The 21297-nt window shown below is 37.2% G+C and overlaps 1 protein-coding gene across 1 annotated transcript in view; it reads right to left on the reverse strand.

Moving 5' to 3' along the window:
• DNAH6 (dynein axonemal heavy chain 6) overlaps window positions 1–21297 on the reverse strand; it is a 227255-nt gene that overhangs the window by 193077 nt on the left and 12881 nt on the right. Inside the window, exons 4-7 of the mRNA XM_059405712.1 lie at window positions 19792–20051; window positions 6610–6877; window positions 451–585; window positions 244–364 (exon numbers count right to left, since the gene is read on the reverse strand). Coding sequence (XP_059261695.1) covers window positions 244–364; window positions 451–585; window positions 6610–6877; window positions 19792–20051 — 784 coding nt within the window. The remainder of the gene's footprint in view (window positions 1–243; window positions 365–450; window positions 586–6609; window positions 6878–19791; window positions 20052–21297) is intronic.

Genomic DNA, 21297 nt, shown 5'->3' on the forward strand with positions numbered 1-21297 from the left:
TATGAAATGAAGGTTCTGTAACCAGTTTAAAATATTATATATAAGAATTGGTAATCCAAGTAAAATTCCGCATTCACCGTGTTTTCCCCTTCTACAATATATATTGAATTTGTAATGTATCAAGTAGACATTTGGAAGAACTAAAAAAGATAGGATCATTATTTAAACTTAAGAAAAGTAGAAAAAGGTCATTTTTCAGAAAGCTATAACTTCTGATCTATCAAAGTGGTTTCCCCTTCATACCATCACCGGGTTTATGCAGACAGTCATCAGGAATAAATCCCGCAGCATGAAGAGCATTTTGACAAGCCTTCCTGACCACATTTTTTGCCTCATTTCGAAATTCTTCTAGGTGCTCTATCACCTAGACATTGATGAATATGTATAATTAGCAATAGCAAAGCAGCAACAATAGGAAAAAATCTTGAAGCTATAGACAAAATTCCTTACCTCTTCTAACCGTATGATTTGTGCAACTTTAAATTCTTGCAGGGTGTAGGTGTGACATTTTTCAATATGACAAAGTCCCATAAAACTTAAATGATAGCATAAATCATTTATCTTAAGAAGAGCTGGTCGCAAATACTGCATGAAAATAAAAATTTGTCATTGTTTAGTTAAAGAAAGCCCTGTCTTTTGGAAGAATAAAAATACTTGGAAAGCAAGAATGGTTATGAAGGAAAATAAATAGCTCTATGTGTTAACTGTAGCTACAACTCCAAAGTACATACATTAAACAGGAACCCTTCTGAACTTTTTCTAAACGCATTCTTTGCTTTTTTCTTTTATTTAAATTCAAGTAGCGAACAAATAGTATATCATTGGTTTCAGATGTAGAGTTCAATAATTCCTCAGTTGTATACAATACCCAGGGCTCATCACATCATATGCCCTTTTTAATGCCCATCACGCAGTTACCCCAACCCCTCTTTCCTCCAGAAACACTTAGTTCATTTCCTATAGTTAAGAGTCTCCCATGGTTTGTCTCCCTCTCTGATTACGTCTTAATTTTCCCTTCCTTCCCCTATGATCCTCTGTGCTATTTCTTACAATCCACATGTGAGTGAACCATATAATTGTTTTTCTCTAATCAGTAAGTATTCATCTTTCTGATGGCTGTGTAATATTCCATTGTATTTGTATGTATACATATATGCATATACACACTTACATATATGTATATATACATACACATATATACACTTACACATACTTCTTTATCCATAAAAGCATTCTTTGAATTATCAGATTTAATTTGTTTGAATTCTTACTTTTTCTTTTGAACATGTATCTTTTAGCTATGAAATTGAGGGCAAGTAAAGGAGGGCTGAGGAATCTCTTAAATTTCACCATGTTTGGTGGATGCTACTACAAGATTCATTGTGTTATCTTAAGGACTTTACAAAGTCCAGCCATCCTGGTAATGGAGGGGCCCATCTACTGACCTACAAGGCTATGACATAGGACAAAGAGCACTTTGAATTTAAAATTTTTTTAAGTTAAATTTTTTAACTTTAAATCTTCAGGAGTGACAAGTTGCTGAAAAAGAAAATTCAGTCACCATTAAGAACCTATTTATGGGGCACCTGAGTGGTTTAGTATGTTAAGCACCCAGCTCTTGATTTCCACTCAGGTCATAATCTCTGGATCCTGGGACTGGGCTCTGAGTAAGGCTCCACACTCACTGAGGTGTCCGCTTGAAATTTTCCCCTTCTGCCCCTCCCCCCCACTCCCTCTTTCTCTCTCTCAAATAAATAAATTTTAAAATTAAAAAAAAAAAAACCAACCTATTTATCTGTGTGCTGGAATAATGAGTGGAAATGTTTGTAAAATTGTGTTACATAATATTAACTTAATCTTTTTCTATGCTACCATCATGGGTCAGAGTTCTAGGCTGTTGGCTTCTAAGACACATTTTTTTTTAAAGTCTTTTTTATTTTTTATTTGACAGAGAGAAACCAGTGAGAGAGGGACACACGCAGGGGGAGTGGGAGAGGGAGAAGCAGACTTCCTGCTGAGCGGGGAGCCCGATGTGGGGCTTGATCCCAGAACCCTGGGATCATGACCTGAGCCAAAGGCAGATGCTTAACAACTGAGCCACCCAGGTGCCCCAAAAGACACATGTTCTAACTGTTCCCTGATCATTCACCCTCATTTGTAATCTAATCAAATGAGTAGCAGTCACATTGAAAGAGTTAACTATTTTTATGTGATTCTGATTTATGTTATGTACACCCATTATTAGACTCTTTTTTGTCTTTCCCAAACAGGACAAACAACAGTTACTCAGACCAACATGAAACAGTGCTTTATTTATTCGAAGTGCAAATAAAAGGAAGTTGTAATTAGTAGTTCCTACATGAAGAGTTTCATGAAAAAACATCTAGGAGGCCAGATAGCCCCTTAAGGTTTAGCTCATAGAAGAATTTGCATGATAAAAAAAGAAGCAAAAGTTTAGGGACTAAGTCTAAGAACTGAAAAAAGATACTACATAAATTAACATGAGTATAGGAGTAGGCAGGAGAATGCAATCAAAACTGGACCGGGAAGGCAAGGAAGTCCAGGGTACTCTGGAGAAAGTCCTTGAACCAAAATTAAAGTTCTATTCAGTACAGGGACAAAGCGCAAGAATCCAGGTGGAGAGCAAAATTGATATTGATGGTCTGTCAAAATGTGAGAGGACTCTGACAATGGAAATTTTCTGGAAGAAAAAATGTGTAATCTAAGAAATTACTTTGGTTCCACTTAAATATCATCTGGCTCTCTGCATCCAGGACAGTTGTGAGAGCAATTGTGAATACGAGAGAGACTGTGGGTATTTTGTTCCCCCCACCCCACCCCCATTGTTTTTTCTATCAGTAAATTTCAGATAGAATCTCAGGCTCATTCTCAGGCTGCTAAATCAACAGACCTGTTGCAGGTGATAAGGATTACACATTATGTTAAGTTGTTAGCAAGAGTGTAAGAAGAAGAACTTGTCACTTTGATGGTGGGTTTCAGAATGTAGTCTGAGAAGCTATCATTTTTGTCTGTCCTGGACAGACCTACAGACCTACCTCCAATTCTTTTGGGGGAAGGAATCCCTCTTTCTTTTGGGAAACACGTTACCATGTGACTTTGTTTTCCTTTCCCCTCAGAGGAATGAGGAATAGGCACAAACCCAGGCCTGACTTACCAGTATGCCTGGCTGTGCAAGGATTAGTTCAGGATTGAACACGTGACCAAGCTGAGCCAATCATGTTCTCTCCAGCACCTCCAGCAAGAGATACTCTTCTCACTCAAAGAGCCAGCTATGACTAGAGCGGCAGATGGTGCTCATGTATGAGCCCAAGTGAGAAAGAAACAGAGAAATACAGAACTGAAAGATGAAGAGAAAGAGGAAAAAATAAAGATGAAAAGATATTATTTGAACTTCTGAATTCAACCAAGCATAAAGGGATGCTCACTCTTTGAACTTCCTCATTATATGAGCTTTTGTTTGTTGTTGTTGCTGCTGAAGCTCACTGAAACGGAGTTTCTGCCAGTTGCATTGAAATGAGTGTTAATATTTTCAGAGGTAGAAAATCATTATTAATCTGGGGGTTGGTTATGTATTCTATATATGTACTATATATTTATATATATATGTATATATGAGATGAAAAATCCAAAACAAAATTAAGAAAACAATTCCACTTACAATAGTAACAAAAACATAAAATATTTATGAATAAATTTAACAAATGAAGTGTAAAACATACTCTGAAAATTATAAAACATTGTTGAAAGAATTGAAGACCTGAATAAATGGGAAGGCATTTTATTTTCATAGACAAGAAGTTAATATTGTTAAGATAGCAATACTCTCTAAATCATTCTGTAGATTTAAAGTAATCCTTACCAAGATCCCAACCTGCTTCTTTGAGAAATTGACACGATTATCTTAAAATTCATGTGGAAATTCAATAAGCCCAGAAGACGTACACTCCCAATTTCAAAACTTAAAATGCAGATCATCAAAATTAAGAACTCTTGTGCTTCAAATGATACCATCAAGAAAGTGAAAAGACAACCCACAAAATGGGATAAAATGTTTGCAAGTCATATAACTGATAAGGGACTTAGATCCAGACTATATAAATAACTCTTAGAATTCAACAGTAAAATAAAAATAACCCAATTAAGAAATGGGTAAAGTATCTGAATATACAGTTCTCCAGATAAGATATATAAATGGTCAGTAGGCACATGAAAAGAGGTTCACCATCATTAGCCATTACAGAAAGAGAAGTCAAAGCCACAGTGAGATACCACTTCACAAGCAGCAGGAATGACTATAATGAGAAAGATGTAATGGTGAAAACAGAGACAAACCAAAGCGCTCATTTGCTGCTGGTGGGAATTTAAAATCGTGTAGTAGCTTTGAAAAATTGCTTTGCAGGTCCTCAAAAGGTTAAACATACAGTTACTGGTGACTCAGTAATTGTACTCTTAGGCATATACCCAGGAGAAATGAAAATATACACTCAGACAAAAACTTGTACACAAATGTTCATAGCAGTATTAGCCAAAAAGTGGAAGCAATCCAAATAACCATCAATAATAGATGGGTGGATACATAAAATATGTATGTCCCTACAATGGCATATTATTTGTCATAAAAAGAAGTGCTATGCCATAACATAGATGAACATTGAACACATTATCCTAAGTGAAAAAAGCCAGCCACAAAGAACCACATATTGTACTGTTCCATTTATATGAGATGTACAGAATAAGCCAATAAAGACAAAAAGTAGATTAGTGGCTGCCTAGAGCTGGGGAGGGGATTGGGAGGAGTTAGGGAGAAATGTAGAGTGATCACTACTGAATAACAGGCTTTCTTTTTGGAGTGATGGAAGTGTTCTAAAATTGTGGTAATGGTTAATCAACTCTATGACTATAATAAAACCACTGAATGGTATACTTTAAATGGGAGAATCATACAATACAATAATTATATTTCAATAAAGTTGTTAAAAGGAAACATAGGCACAGATGTCATTAAGTTTTGTTACTAAAAAAAAATCATGAAAAGAAATATTTAAAGGATCCACATTATTTCCCTTACACCTAGTCTAGGCCAATCAGCCCTCCTAATTAATAGTAAATATAAGAGTAATAGTAAGTGTGTAGGTAATTATAGAATCTAATAGATATTTAAACCAACACAATGGGTCTGTTATTTAGGTCAATCTAAGTTTAAATGGATGAGAAATTTCTAGTCTGCTAGGGTTACATTTAAGAGAAGAAATTATCAAGGTCAAAGCACTGTTGGTATAAATGGTGGACAGAGAGAGGGACAACCTTAGCACCTAAGAGAACAAGCCTTAAGGATCAATAGAGGTATTCTCAGAGACAAATACAAGACAAATACAAAATACTATTTTATATACCTAGTAACAAACTTACGGCATGTATAGTACCCAAGACATGATGAAAGATAAAAGGTAGTGAAAAGGTAGTAAAATAGATTCAAATGATTGATGGATCCTTAAGGAAATTAGAGGTCTAGAAGTTGAACTTGATACCAAGGAGGACTAGAATATTTTCTACAACCCAGAATCCTTGATGAGATGGATGATTGAGATAGTATCTCTCATACATTTGTTTTGCACTAATATCTACGTTAGTCTTATTCCTTTAATGTTCTTTTATTATGTGACTGACATCTTGATAATGATCTTTCGGAGTAACATATGAAAGTGGAAGAAATGAGCAGTAAGAAGCAAACTTGAGGCTTCTGATTCCAGAGGGTGGTGACTCAGTGTCAGAGAAATAGACAGCGAAGGATCATGACAGTAATGGTGATTCCAATTCACTCCCAGGGGCCAAGTAGAAAACTTGCAATGCAAGTTCAAAGTCAGTGGGTGGGTAGAGATTTAAAATACAGTCACATACAGTTTAACAGTTCTTTTTCCATGATTACGCCATCCTGCAAGTAAATATTAAAACTGTCCCTTCTGTCTGAGTCCATGGTAGAGGAAAGCATAGGATTCATTGGGAGGTACTGGCCCATGAAAACAACCCCCAGATTATTTTGGACCATAGAGTCCAGAGTCACTCAAAAATGAAAGGAGGTAATAAGGGTTGTCAGCCCATTCTTTTCCTAATCAACAGCAAAGGGGACCACAAATCCAAACCCCTGAGGCTGTTTCTAACTGAAGGGGACTTGTGCAACGCTCTTATGCTTTGGCATTCTGCAATACTAGTTAAAATGTGAAAACTAGGTTAGACTGCCATGACAAGACAGAATGAAAGACAGAATGACAAGACAGAAAGAAAATTGTGAATTCTCTTAAAAAGATGAAAGGACAGTCTATACCAATACCTGAAATAGATTCACACTTCATTTTTCCATAATTCTTTTAAAGTATGATTAATAGGGGCACCTGGGTGGCTCAGTTGGTTAAGTGGCTGCCTTCAGCTCAGGTCATGATCCCGGAGTCCTGGGATCGAGCCACACGTCTGTCTCCCTGCTCAGTGGAGAACCTCCATCTTCCTCTTCCTCTGCCTACTGCTCTATCTGTGCTAGCTCTCTGTCAAATAAATAAAATCTTTTTAAAAAAGGTATGATTAATAAATACGTACATTATTAACGATGAACAGATTTTTTTGTAGAGATTTTTGACACCCACTGATTTTCTTGGAACGGACATTCTTCTTCCACACGTTAAAAGCCTTCCATTTCCGGAAAAGCGCAAATATGGGAATCTTAGTGAGTTCTCTGTGATATAGATACTCCTGTTCCCATCGATCAATGTCGATATATTCAATGTCCTCATTATAAATATGCGTTACTGCTTTTTTGCTAATGGTATAGTAGTCAAGTTTATTGATGTTCTCATAACTTACAACTCTATGAATAAAAATAGAGAAAAGTGAATAAAAGTATTCAATACAAAATTAAGCAATTGCATTACTTTTGTGTTCTAAAGAGATAAAACATTTCTGAAAAAACAAATATTATTTAAAACTTTTAAAAAATTCAAACAAACTATTTTTAGATTGAATATTCAGGAAAAGAAGGGGGAAAATGCTTTTAAAAAAATAGTTGAGAAGGGCCATCTGTACCCCAATGTTTATAGCAGCAATGGCCACGGTCGCCAAACTGTGGAAAGAACCAAGATGCCCTTCAACGGACAAATGGATAAGAAAGATGTGGTCCATATACACTATGGAGTATTATGCCTCCATCAGAAAGGACGAATACCCAACTTTTGTAGCAACATGGATGGGACTGGAAGAGATTATGCTGAGTGAAATAAGTCAAGCAGAGAGAGTCAATTACCATATGGTTTCACTTATTTGTGGAGCATAACAAATAGCATGGAGGACATGGGGAGTTAGGAGAAGGGAGTTGAGGGAAATTGGAAGGGGAGGTGAATCATGAGAGACTATGGACTCTGAAAAACAATCTGAGGGGTTTGAAGTGGCGGGGGGTGGGAGGTTGGGGTACCAGGTGGTGGGTATTATAGAGGGCACGGATTGCATGGAGCACTGGGTGTGGTAAAAAAATAATGAATACTGTTTTTCTGAAAAAAAAAAAAAAAGAAAAATATTGGACTTATTTTAGACCTTAAAGATTTCATAACTTTGGCAAGATCCTTTACAATCTCCATTACATAATTTTTATAGAAACAAGTAAATTACAGATTTTTTAAATGTAATAGCCCTATATGAAGGCTATCTGAAAATAAATTATTATTATTAGCTCTTTAGAAACTATTCAATAATAATGGTATAGGGGTTTTACATTATCCAGTATTGAGAGAACTATGAGAAAGAACAAAGCAAGAAAAGATGAATTAGATAAGATTAGAATCAAGACCCAGATTTAGAAAAAAAGTGCCCAATTTGTCACAGAATAATTATCGTCAAGACATTGTTTATTTCAAGATATTCCTCTTTCAACTATCATTAAGGGCATTCCTCAACCTCCTGCGTAACAGAAACAGATCAAAGAAGGAAGAAAAGCAAGAGAAATAAAGACAGGAGTAAAGACAGGAGAAGGAAATGAAGTAATAAGAATAGAAAGGGCTGATTCTTTAAAATTTTTTAATACAAGTATTGCCTACAGGCACAAAGGTTTTTTTGTAATTTTAGCTGTAACATTAAAATACTGGGTGCAACTTAAATATTAGTAATACAAATGTGAAACATATTGTGATATAGCAAGTTACTAAAATATATTTTTAAATTAAGGAAAATAAAATTCATAAAGATTCTCTGATACTTTAGGAAAAGCTAATAGACTGCAAAAACAAAACCCCAAATTGTTTTTATGTTAAAACTATGCAAAAATTATATGCACTGGGGCGCCTGGGTGACTCAGTACTTAAGCATCTGCCTTCCGCTCAGCTCATGATCCCAGAGTTTTGGTTGCGATGTTCAGCAGGGAGCCTACATATCCCTCTCCCACTCTCCCTACATGTGTTCCCCCTCTCACTGCCTCTCTCTCTGTCAAATAAATAAATAAAAGCTTTAAAAAAAAATTATATGTACTAACATATTTTTGCTGTACTCCAGCGAAAATCAACTGTTTCCCTTGTCTATGTTCTCTCCTGATCCTTAGCTCTGCATTTTGAACCTAGAGTTCATGGCCCTTTAGTATAGCCTTTGGGTCACCTGGAAAATCCCTGAAATTGTTGTATGTATACAAATTTATGTACATATGCATGATAACTTTTTCAGAAACTGGGACAAGATTCTCATATATTTTGGGTCTGTCAATCAAAAAATTAAAAACCATTGGAATAAATTGCTTTTAGTTTTTAACATCTATTTTTGTTTAATAATACTGAATAAGAAAAAATATTTTTATAATTAGAGCATACAGGACCAGAATGGAAAAAAGCAAAAACCAAAACCCCAAGCCAAGGCCTATTCATGTGAGCACAGAAGGAGGGCGTGGGGTGTTTATTTAAGTGCTGTTAGAGAAAAACATCAACTTGCTCAGCTTTTATGAATCTAATTCCACTGACTCTTTGTGTTCCAATTAACATATCACATCAGAACTGTCTGGGAAAATGCCAGGTATTACATGTTGTAGGTGAGGTAAACAAAAATAATTTTTTTCCTTTTTTCTTTGCCTGTAGCTAAAGATAGAATTAGAACATTCCTAGGGTAATTCTCTAAAAAATGTGAAATTTTAACTTGTCTCCGAAACTATAGTCAACTTCAGATGTTTCATTAATATCAGTTATCAAACCAACTTAAAGACAAATCATGTCTAGAAATTTTGCTTTGCATTGGTCTATCTGCTAATAAAGACCCTTCCAGAAGGTGGCAGGTGTTGTCCATGATGTTGAATTCTAACTTATTGGTGATCGGTTCCACTTAGAAATCTTTTTTATTTACAGTTTACTATCTAAGATCCTTACTCTTGAGCGCCTATACCTCTTCCTCTACTACATATTTCTACTCTGCATAGAACAAAAGAACACACGCTAGTCTTTTTCAAATACTGAATCACCAGCATCAGAATCATCTGGGGTGCTTATTAAGAATCTAGATTTCTGGGTCCAACACAGAATCAGAATCTTTTTAAGTATGAGACTCGAGATTCTAGTTAAACAAGCACCCCAGATGATTCTGATACACAGGAACATTTGTGAACAACCAAACTTTATTTGAAAACAATCAACAAAAACAAGGTGGTCACAAGGTGAGCTCTCTTTTCACTTGAATTGAGAATCATCACATTTGATGGCCAAAATTAACAAGACAGGAAACGTGTGTTGGAGAGGATGTGGAGAAAGGGGAACCCTCTTACACTGTTGGTGGGAATGCAAGTTGGTGCAGCCACTTTGGAAAACAGTGTGGAGACTCCTTAAGAAATTAAAAATAGAGCTTCCCTATGACCCTGCAGTTGCACTACTGGGTATTTAACCCAGAGATACAGATGTAGTGAAAGGAAGGCCATCTGTACCCCAATGTTTATAGCAGCAATGGCCACAGTCGGCAAACTGTGGAAAGAACCAAGATACCCTTCAACGGACAAATGGATAAGGAAGATGTGGTCCATATACACTATGGAGTATTATGCCTCCATCAGAAAGGATGAATACCCAACTTTTGTTAACAACAGGGACAGGAGAGATTATGCTGAGTGAAATAAGTCAAGCAGACAGAGTCAAGTATCGTATGGTTTCACTTATTTGTGGAGCATAAGAAATAACATGGAGGACATGGGGAGATGGAGAGGAGAAGGGAGTTGAGGGAAATTGGAAGGGGAGATGAACCATGAGAAACTATGGACTCTGAAAAACAATCTGAGGGTTTTGAAGGGGTAGGGGGTGGGAAGTTGGGCCAGCCTAGTGGTGGGTATTGTGGAGGGCACGTATTGCATGGAGCACTGGGTGTGGTGCATAAACTAAATTCTAGTACACTGAAAAGTAATTAAAAAGTAAAAGTAATTAAAAAATAAAAAATTTAAAAAAAGGAAAAAAAAAAGAAAATCATCACATTTGTGTGCTCCCACCCCAGCCTGGGAGTGTATCTCATGGTTTCCTCCAGAGACATAGGTCTCACCCCACTTTTTTCTAACCCTCCTGGCTTTTGGCTACTTTTTCACCTGCATCGAAAAATGTGCAGAACTTCTCTTTAACTTGTAGAAAGCGTCCCTCTATAGAATGCTTTTTCTTGATCCTGCTGCCCATTTAACTTAAAATCGAATGTATTCCTCTTTGTCTTAAACTTCCTTTACAATGGTGTGTATTGAAGGGCCATATCCCTCCCATCCATTCCTTCCCAAAGTTTCCAAAAACCGATCTTGTTTTTCATAACTCTAATAAAATTCTTCTCTCACAGATGGGCAGGGACTTCCTTCAAGCCCAGTTCTGCTGGCAGATATAAGGGGCAAGCAGGGTCAAGGAAAGCTTTGCAAAAATTAAGAGGGCCTATGCACAGTTCTCTGTAATCTTCTTCTTAGACTTTCCAGTTTGTTACTGAAGGGGTTACTCTGAAAATACGCTGCTTGGGCCTCTGCTCTCCCCCCCACACACACACACTTGGCCTCTGACCACACATCCATTCTGGAAGCTTATCCACCGCACTTCCCCTATGCAGACAACTGCCTACTCAGCATTGCTTGGCATCCAGGATTCAGCCTTCAACTTCAGCTGCTTCTTGGATAGTTGCTTAGGATTTTTCTTTCATCAAAGCCTTTCTTTCAGGAAATAGTACAAAAATTTACTTAAAGATTTAAAAAGAGCACCTGGGTGGCTCAGTGGGTTAAAGCCTCCGCCTTTGGTTCAGGTCATGATCTCAGGGTCCTGGGATCGAGCCCCGCATAAGGCTCTCTGTTCTGTGGGGAACCCACTTCCCTCTCTCACTCTGCCTGCCTCTCTGCCTACTTGTGATCTCTCTCTCTCAAATCAAATATTTTTAAAAAATAAAAAAATAAAAAGAGAACTTCATTTGTTCAAGTGCTGTGCTATAAAACTCCTACTTTGCTGATAAACCAGATGGCTTTCTGTATTTTACTAGGAAAGAAAAATCAGGGGTGTATTCTTGCTGTTCAATGTAGAATCAGGTCAACTTATTTTACTGTAGAACCTGTATCTGTCCATCTAAAATGAAACTTGGACTCCAAGGCTTCTATTAACTTCAAAAGCAGCTATGTCTTATTTGAAAGAATCATATGGAATAAGGGAATTACACGATCCTGTGGTAGTTCATAAAATGTCCTTAGTTCTCATTTCAGTTTTAACTCAAACTGTACCTACTAGGGTTCTAAAAAATGTTAGTTTCTTCTCCTAGAATTCCTTGATTTTCCAAAACAATAAGATCTCGATGGGAGTTGTTATTTAAAATGGGAGTTCTATCTGTGACTGAAAATGTTCCAGTTCATCTTTAAACCAGTCTACCAAGACAAATGGTGCAGAAACATGGTTTGTCTCCTGCTCAAGAACTTTAAAGAACCTCCTTATATCATCAAATCCAGATTATTCTGCCAGGTGTTTTGGCATTCTCCTCTTGCTTTATATTAGTTCCTTCTTTGTCTCACAAATTGCCCTTTTTCATCGGGCTAATTTATCATATCCCCCTTAGGCCATGTTTGAATGCATACATGTCTTTCTTTTTTCTTCCTATCTCTTTCAAATTTCTGATTTCTATATACAAAAAAGTAATTACCTACTTTAAGGTAGTGAGATGTATTGAATAAGTTCATATGGGCCTAAGCAAATCTATATTCTCTTATTATTTTCATAATTACATAGTTTTATTGTTATAATTTCAGCATATTTATTGGGTAAAGGTAAGCAAGCAACTGCCTGAAAAGAAATTAGCCAATTTCCTATGTTCTATAATTATAAACCTCAATTTATTTGCTGATGTTCAATATCATGAATCAGCAGGGGTTTAGATCTAACCTAAACTAGAGAAGAGAAATGGTTTACTTGGCTTCTGATTTGATTAACCAGAAATGATGAAATATCTGATAAGGAAATCCTTTTTGGCTAGAAAATTAAACAAAAGCATATCTAAGAAGAAACTTCCAAATTTCTGTAAAAAGAGAGTGCTCTAGGACCAGTGGTTCTCAGTATGGGGTCCCTGGAACAGCAGAATCAGCATCTCTGGGAACTGCAATTTCCCAGGCTACCTTCCCCACCTACAGAATCAGAAACTCCAGTGGTTTACCACTCTGTTTTAACAAGTCCTGTAGGGCTTGCTTGAGAACCCCAAGTCCATGGTGTGCAATACTGAGTTGAATACTGGAATAAACTGGTGAGTTTTAAAGAAATACTGTTGCTTAAGCTCCACCACAAATCAATTAAATAATGTCTTGGAGCAGGGCCAGGGTGATTCTCATTAGTAACCAAGGCTGAAAACCACTATTCTAGGTTCTAAAAATTTTCACATGAAATCAAATTATTACCTACTAAATTGCCATAGCTCCAGAATAGTGCCAGGACATGTATACATGTGTGTTTGAAAGAAGGGTAAGGAGACAATATGAAGCTGAGCATTTTCGATGAGCCCAAGTGAAAATATGAGGGGCTTTTAATGTTTCCACGTGCTGACTGAAATTTGACTCATCAGATTTATTTATTTATTTATTGGCACACACACACACACACACACACACACACACACAGAAAGAGAGAGAGAGAGAGAGGGCAGGAAGTTGCAGAAGGAGAGGGAGAAGCAGGCTCCCCATTGAGTAGGGAACACGACTAAGGGCTCAATCCCAGGACCCCAGGATCACGACCCAAACTGAAGGCAAACACCTCACCTACTGAGCCACCCAGGCACCCTGTGACTCATCAAATTTAAATTTCTTCATGGACTAGCCCAAGAAAACTGTTGTTGTGTTAGGCAACCTGGCAAGGTTCCTGATAACGTGGCTTCAAAATGATCTGTTATTACATAGCACATATATAACTCACAATAAAGTTTTTTTGTAATTATGACTTCGCACAGAAACCACAGTGCTGCCATTGGAGAAAGTACCAAGCTGGCATCTGTGTTTTCTGTTCTAGGCCACTAAACAGGTAATCTTCCTGAAAGGACAGGATAATTTTAGTTTGAAATTTTTAAAGCTTCCTTAAAAAAATACTTTCAACCTAATAGGCTTAGGAACCATCTGAGAACCAACTTGATCATTTAGAAAGTAATATGGCTTGATCCAACGTAGCTGATTATATGGTCCTTCTATAATTATGTTTCACAGAGTCCTAATCACTGCATATGTCCCTCAAGAAGTAGTGTGGTGGCTCCACAGAACAGAAATGCATAATTAGCATTATTTAACTCAACCCCAGCACTACTGACATTTTGGGTCAGGTAACTCTTTGCTGTGTGAGGCCGTCCTGTGCACTGTGAGCTGGTTAGCAGCCTCCCTGGCCTCTTCCCACCTGCTACCAGTAGCACCATCATCTCCAGTTACGACAAACAAAAATTTCTGCAAACATCACCAAATGTCTCCTGGGGGTGGGGTGGGGGGACAAAATCTCCCAGGTTGAGAACCAGTGATTTAATTTAATGTTTCTTAATTTCATATGATAACAGAATAATTTTTTAAAACCATCTATGTATTATTACCACTTATTTGAGAGGAAGACAGAGAGAGAGAGAGAGAGAGAGAGAGAAAACACGGAAAAGGCAGAGGAAGAGAGAATCTCAAACAGACTCCCACCAAGCACAGAGCCAAACGCAGGACTCAGTATCAGGACCCCAAGATCATGACCTGAGCTGAAACCAAGAGTCAGATGTTTAACTGACGGAGCCATCCAGGCACCTTGAATTTATTTACTTTTCTAAGATATATTTATTTTTAGAGAGAGAGTGCACACAAGAGCAGGGGGCAGGGCAAAGGAAGAAGGACAGAGAGGATCTCAAGCCAACTCCCCACTGACTGGGAGGCTCTGTCACAAACCATGACCTGAGCTGAAACCAAGTCGGACACACAGCCAACTGAACCACCTAGGTGCCCCTAGAATTCATTTAGTCTCTCCCAATGTGTATATAATTTATAAATCAGGGGCCATTTTTATCAGAAGCAATGTTGCTTAAAAATAACAAACATTCTACTCTGATTGGGATACCAGTGAAACAGAGCTTTATAGTTAACTAAGCTCAGATTCTCGTGCAGAGGAAATTGCTCTACAGTCCCCTAGAGCAACACTTCTAAAGCTACATGTCCTAACATACCCATACAAAGGTAACATTCTATAAGACACACCAGTGAAGACATTAATTATAAGTTCTTTATATTAGAATAAGAAAAATAACATACAAGGTATTCAGGGAAATATTCAATACTGAATTTGATAAAACTTCCAAATAAAGCATAGCTGATAAGCAACCACACCTGGGACTAAACTTTTTTGAAGTAGCCCCCTGAATTTCTAATCTAGACATGATGAGTGGTCTGTTCAAATTCTTGACATGCACCACTACTGAGAAACTTTGTTTACAGAAACAGTAGACAAAAAATGGCAGATGATTTATTGCTTTGTCTTTTATGGTTGGAAACTCCCTTTTATATTAACTAGAATTTGGATAATTCGTTCTCTTGAAATTGAAAACCAAATGTACCACCATTCTTTAATTCTATTAGCCTTCCCTTTTCCCTTTTGATAGTGCATTGTTGAAACTTCTTGTGAAATGCAAGTTGACTTAAAATTCAAACATTCCATATCAAGTATTTCAGAAACAACGGTGAAGCAATCTCTGAAACACAGAGATTTTTTTCTTTAGGTTTAAATCCCTAAATTGTACACTAGATCGTACACTACAAATCACTAGAGAAGCATTTTAAGTATTGTTTTTCCAAAGCTGAATTCCAAGATGTTTTGAATTCTTAATCTTTGTCAGTACATGTTGACACATTTTCAAGCAGATCCCTAATTTTTTATTACGTTCATTCAAGTGCTCAAATGTCAATGAAGTAATCCAGTTATGAAACCAAGAGCTATACACTAAACCTGCACAGTTAAATTGTTTGCAAAATACTTTCGAATTCGTGACAAAAGTTTTCCTTTGGATCATCAATGCATTTAAATCTGAAACAACAAAAAATGGTATTGTGCTCATATTTTTTGTTATGTCTTGGACTTTATTGTAGTCACAATTTTGATATTTAATTTGAAATTCACAACTGCAATAAAACATTCACCTATGGGCATTCCTTTGCAAATAAAATAATTTATTACTTGAATGTAAGATTGTCAGAATAAACTCTAGATGTAATGTATATTTTTAAGAAGCATTTCCATAATGTCTCATTTGCCTTAACTATTTCATTGCCAGCAGCGTCCCCCCGCCAACAACAAAGTTCTTCCAAATATTTCACTTCTGTGATTCTACATAGTATTGTTATCTAGCAGTTACTACTTACTATAGGTTCATCAATATTCAATAAACTCCTTTTCTGCAATAAAATGTCCTGGAGTGTGTTAATTAATTTCTGTTATCTGATATGTTGATCTGGTAGTCATATTTTTTTTTTGTCAGGTTTATTGGGGTACAATTTACAGAGTAAAATTCCCTCTTTTTTTTCTTTTCTTTTTTTCTTTTTCTTTCCTTCCTTAATGTCCATCACCCAGTTACCCCAGCTACTAGTAGTATTTTTGATAAGTTTCCTTTGCTATTCTGGTAACAAATAGAACCAAGAAAATGTCCATATAGGCTATTAAAATTGCAATTATGCAATAGTGAGTTTTTCTGACATTAGATATTAATTGTGTGTTCTTCCATTCCTAGCTTAAGTCTATTGATGAGATGTTAATCTAAAAATTTGGTTTCATATTTTGTTCTTCAATATGCCTCAAAAAGTTCAAATCTTTTTTCTGGGTACAGTGAATATCTTTTGGTAAGGTGTTGATACAACTTCCTTGGAACTACTGATTCATTTGATAACATTTCCATACAAAGAGGTGTTTAGGCAAAGGATAGAAACACTACTGTGATTCACAAATCCAAGTTTGAGATCATTCTAATTATGTTGCCTAGTTTACAATCTTTTTCCTTTTAACCACTGTGTTTATCTTATAGTTCCCATAATTTTCTAGCTTTAGCAATAAATTCTCAGAGAAAGACATAACTAAATGTAAATATGTCTATGAATTAGAATAATTAATATTATAAAATGTCCATACTACTCAAAGCATTGTACAGATTCAGTACAATCCCTATTAAAATTCCAAAGGCATTTTTCACAGAATTGGAACAAACAGTCCTAAAATTTGTAAGAAACCACAACAGAATCCAGATAGCCCCAGCAATCTGAGACAAAGCAAAACTGGAGATATGCTCCCTGATTTCAAACAATATTACAAAAGCTAAACTAATCAAACCAGTATAGTATTGGCATAAAAGCAGACACACAGATCAAGAGGACAGAATAAGGAATCCAGAGATAAACCCTGTATATATGGTCAATTATTTTATTACAAAGGAGCCAAGAATATACAGTGCAGAAAGAACAGTGTGTTCAGTAAATGGTGCTGGGAAAACTGGACAGCCACATGCAAAAGAATGAAACTGGATCACCATCTAACATCATACACAAACCTGAATCAACATGGATTAAAGACTTGAACACAAAACCTGAAACCAGAAAACTCCTAGAAGAAAACATAAGTGGTAAACTCCTTGAGACTGGTCTTGGTGATGATTTTTTGGATTTAACACCAAAAACACAGGCAACAAAAGCTAAAATAAACAAGTGGGACTACATCAAATTGAAGACCTTCTGCGCAGTGAGGGAAATCATCAAAATGAAAAGGCAATCTACTGAAAGGGAGGAGATATTTGCAAATCATATATCTGATAAAGGATTAATATCCAAAATAGATAAGGAACTCATACAACTCAATAACAAAAAGTCAAAGGATCCAATTAGAAAATGGACAGAGGATCTGTATAGCTATTTTTCCAAAGAAGACAACAGGCACATGAAAATATGGTCAACATCACTAATCATCTGGGAAACGCAAACCAAACCACAATGAGGTATCATATGACACCTGTCAGACTGGCTCTTATCAAAAAAGACAAGAAATAATAGGTGTTGGCAAGGGTGTGGAGAAAAGGGAACCCTCCTACACTGCTGGTAGGAATGTAAACTGGTATGAGTACTAAGGAAAACAACATGAAGTTTCCTCAAAAAACTAAAAATAGAGCTACCATATGATCCAGGAAATTCACTACTAGATATCTATCTGAAGAAAACAAAAACACTAATTCAAAAAGATATATGTGCCCTTATGTTAACTGCAGCATTACTTACAATAGCCAAGATATGAAAGCAATCCCGAGTGTCCATTAAAGAAGATAAAGAAGATGTGGTGTGTGTGTGTGACTTTTCTCCACTTTTCATCACTTCCACCTGGTTCATCTCTCACCTGGATAGCCATCAAATTGGTCTACCTGTTTCAGCCCTTGCTTCTCAAAACTCTAATCTCTACACAGCAATTAGAGCAGTCCTTTTCAAAAATGTAACTCAGATGATAACACTTCTCTGCTTGAAGTCTGGCTATGGTTCTCCACTTTTCTCAGAGTAAAAGCTAATGTTCATACTATGGCTGGAAAGCCCCTTCATGATCGGCACCCTAGTTTCATTCACTCTACTATGGTCACATGAGTCTTCTCTTTTCTTCCTGTCTATACCAGGTATGCTCCTGCCTTAGGATACTTGTATTCACTTTCCTGCTGTCTGGAATGCTCATTTCCCCCCACCAGCACATCATTCACTCCTTCTCCTTCCATTCCTTACTCAAATGGCAACTTGTCAATGAGGCCCACTCTGATATCTCAGTTAATTCACAACTTCTTCCCTAGAACTCCCAATCTCCTTCACCCTACTCTCTTTTTTTCTCTAATACTTATCACCATCTAGCGTTCTCTGTAATTTACTCAGATACTGTGTTTATTATTGTCTCCTTCCACTAAAATGTAAGCTTCATGAGGGCAGCGATTTTGATCTGGATGGTTCAATAACGTATCTCTAGTACCTAGAACAGTTAATGCTACAGAGTGGGTAATCGGTGCATTTTTGCTGAATGACTGGATTCTTACAATCGTCTCTGTTCTTTCTTCAAATTATCTCACTCTAATTAAGCTCTTTGAGATTTATAGTAAATCTACCTTTTAAAAATTTTACTAAAATGTTATTCTTTTCTCCCTCTTTTTTCCAGAAGGAGAGAGGTCCTCGGTGTTACCTGACTAAGTCAAAACTACAGTGCTGCATAAGGGAGAATAAGAGAATTCTTAAGAATTCTTTATCTTCCCGGGGCACCTGGGTGGCTCAGTGGGTTAAAGCCTCTGCCTTCGGCTCAGGTCATGATCCCAGGGTCCTGGGATGGAGCCCCGCATCGGGCTCTCTGCTCATCAGGGAGCCTGCTTCCTCCTCTCTCTGCCTGCCTCTCCACCTACTTGTGATCTCTGCCTGTCAAAGAAATAAATAAAATCTTTAAAAAAAAAAAAAGAATTATCTTCCCATGTAGCAGAGAATGGGAATTTGGTGGTAAAGCTAAACTACTGTCACCTTCCCAGGAAAGACTACCTTGACAGCTGTTATCAATCCAACTACACAACAATGGAGGAAAGCCAGTATTATCTTTAAAGTAATTCATCGGGGCACCTGGGTGGCTTAGTCAGTTAAATGTCTGCTTTGGGCTCAAGTCATGATCCCAGGTCCTGGGATCCAGCCCTGTGTCCCTCCCTGCTCAGTGGGGAGCCTGCTTCTACCTCTCATCCCCCTTATACTCTCTCTTACTATCTCTCTCTCTCAAATAAATAAAATCTTTTTAAAGACTCATATTTGTATGATTCTTCTAATTATTTCAACTACAAATGTATTTAATAATAATAGAGTATATGTGAGTGTGTGTTACTAATCTGTATAAATACCTTAAGTTATCAAGCTCCTTCCATTTCTAAAAAAATCTTTATCTCTACTAAGGGAAGTTGAAACAACATATAAAGCAAATCATGTACCTACTTTTTGTATCCTGCCATCTTCTTTTCTCAGTAATCACAAAATATCAAAATTATCTTTGGAATACTGGTTAACAGTAGATGACACTATATAATATAAACATAGAAGAAGCACAACAGTGCTTCCTTGTAATGTCTACAAGGAAAGGAAAGCTAAATGGAAAAAATAAGTAACAGTATTGTGATCAAAATTCATTTGTCATTTGATGATAACCAAATTTATATTTGACATTTATCATTAATGCCCAGCCAATTTGGGCTATATTTGAAATCTTAATTGAAACTGTTACTGTTTAATACATTGTTTTATAAAAGAGAACTCACCTGAGATTATATGTATCATAATCAATGGAAGACGTTGGCACTGCAGGGATCATGTAAAGAAATCCAAGATGTTCATTTTCACGTATTATTTTAATGATTTGCAAGGGATTACAAATGTTGGCTTTAATGACTTCTTCCCGGTCATGGAAAACGTACTTAGGGTACGCTGAGGAACTAGTCCCATAGAGACCTCTTCTTCCAATACCGGCATGGGACTGTTTAGCAGAGGTAGTGAACATCTCAGTAGAGGGCCGCTGGGTCTAAACAAAGCCAATTTTTTAAAATATGAATTTTTTGCAAAAAACAAAGTATAAAAAAAAGATAAAGTATTAACCTCAAGCACTAGTTGCCATACTGTTTGACATGTTTGGGTTCAATGGCAAACATTTTTGAACAGAAAAATTCAAATTATTATAAGGTAGAGTTATATTCCTTCCCAGTACTCCTTATCCAGGTGTCCATCCCCTTTCTCAACCCCTCAGCATTGCTCCCATTGCCACCTTCTCTCCTTTAATTCTGTGTTTATTACATCAAAACACTACCAGCTCTCTGGGGTTCTCGGGAGCCCAGCACTCGACCTGCTCAGTTGCTTTGCATCCATCTTGACTATGGCCTCTCCCCTCAACCTCCTCACCTAGTTCTGAGGACCTTTATGCTTTTCAGTGAGTGAAATCTTAAACAGCCATTATTATGGCTCATAATAAAATCCTTTTTAGTGAATGTAAGGGGTGGTTACATTGAGTATTGGGGATCATTATATAATAATAGCCTTGCGACACCTGGGTGGCTCAGTTGGTTGGACAACTGCCTTCGGCTCAGGTCATGATCCCAGAGTCCCGGGATCGAGTCCCGCATCGGGCTCCCAACTCCACAGGGAGTCTGCTTCTCTCTCTGACCTTCTCCTCGCTCATGTTCTCTCTCACTGTCTCTCTCTCTCAAATAAATAAATAAAATCTTTTTAAAAAAATAGCCTTGCAGAAGCCTACATGCTACAAACTCATGATTGTCTGCTCTGTAGACCAGTGCTTCTCACATTAAAATGTCCGTGTGAATTCCCTAGGTGTCCTGTTAAAATGCAGATTCTGTCATCAGTCTGGGGTGGAGCCTGAGATCCCTGAGATCCCTCATTTCTAACCTGCTCCCAGTTGCTGCGGATGCTGTGGACCACCACTGGAGCACCAAAGCTAAGTCCCCACCATGGTCACACACTTGAACTTTGCTCTAATCCCCCCCGTTCCACTGTCTGTGCTCTCAGTGCCATTCACACTCCTTTGTTCCTCCCCCAGCAAACGCTGGGGCAGCATCATATATACCCCCTCCTCCCACAGAGAAGGTTGATAACCACATGTCAGGAAATTTGACACTAACTTCAACTGTTACTACCTGGTCCCACCAGTAGGGGAGCAACTGGCATCCTGACAAAAGAATCACCATGGCAGACCTGCTTTTTTGCATAACTGATGTAAATATATAAATGATACCTTTATTGCCCTCTGAGCATAACTA

The sequence above is a fragment of the Mustela nigripes genome, chromosome 7 (assembly GCF_022355385.1).
Source record: "Mustela nigripes isolate SB6536 chromosome 7, MUSNIG.SB6536, whole genome shotgun sequence".
In the NCBI taxonomy this organism is placed as follows: Eukaryota; Metazoa; Chordata; class Mammalia; order Carnivora; family Mustelidae; genus Mustela; species Mustela nigripes.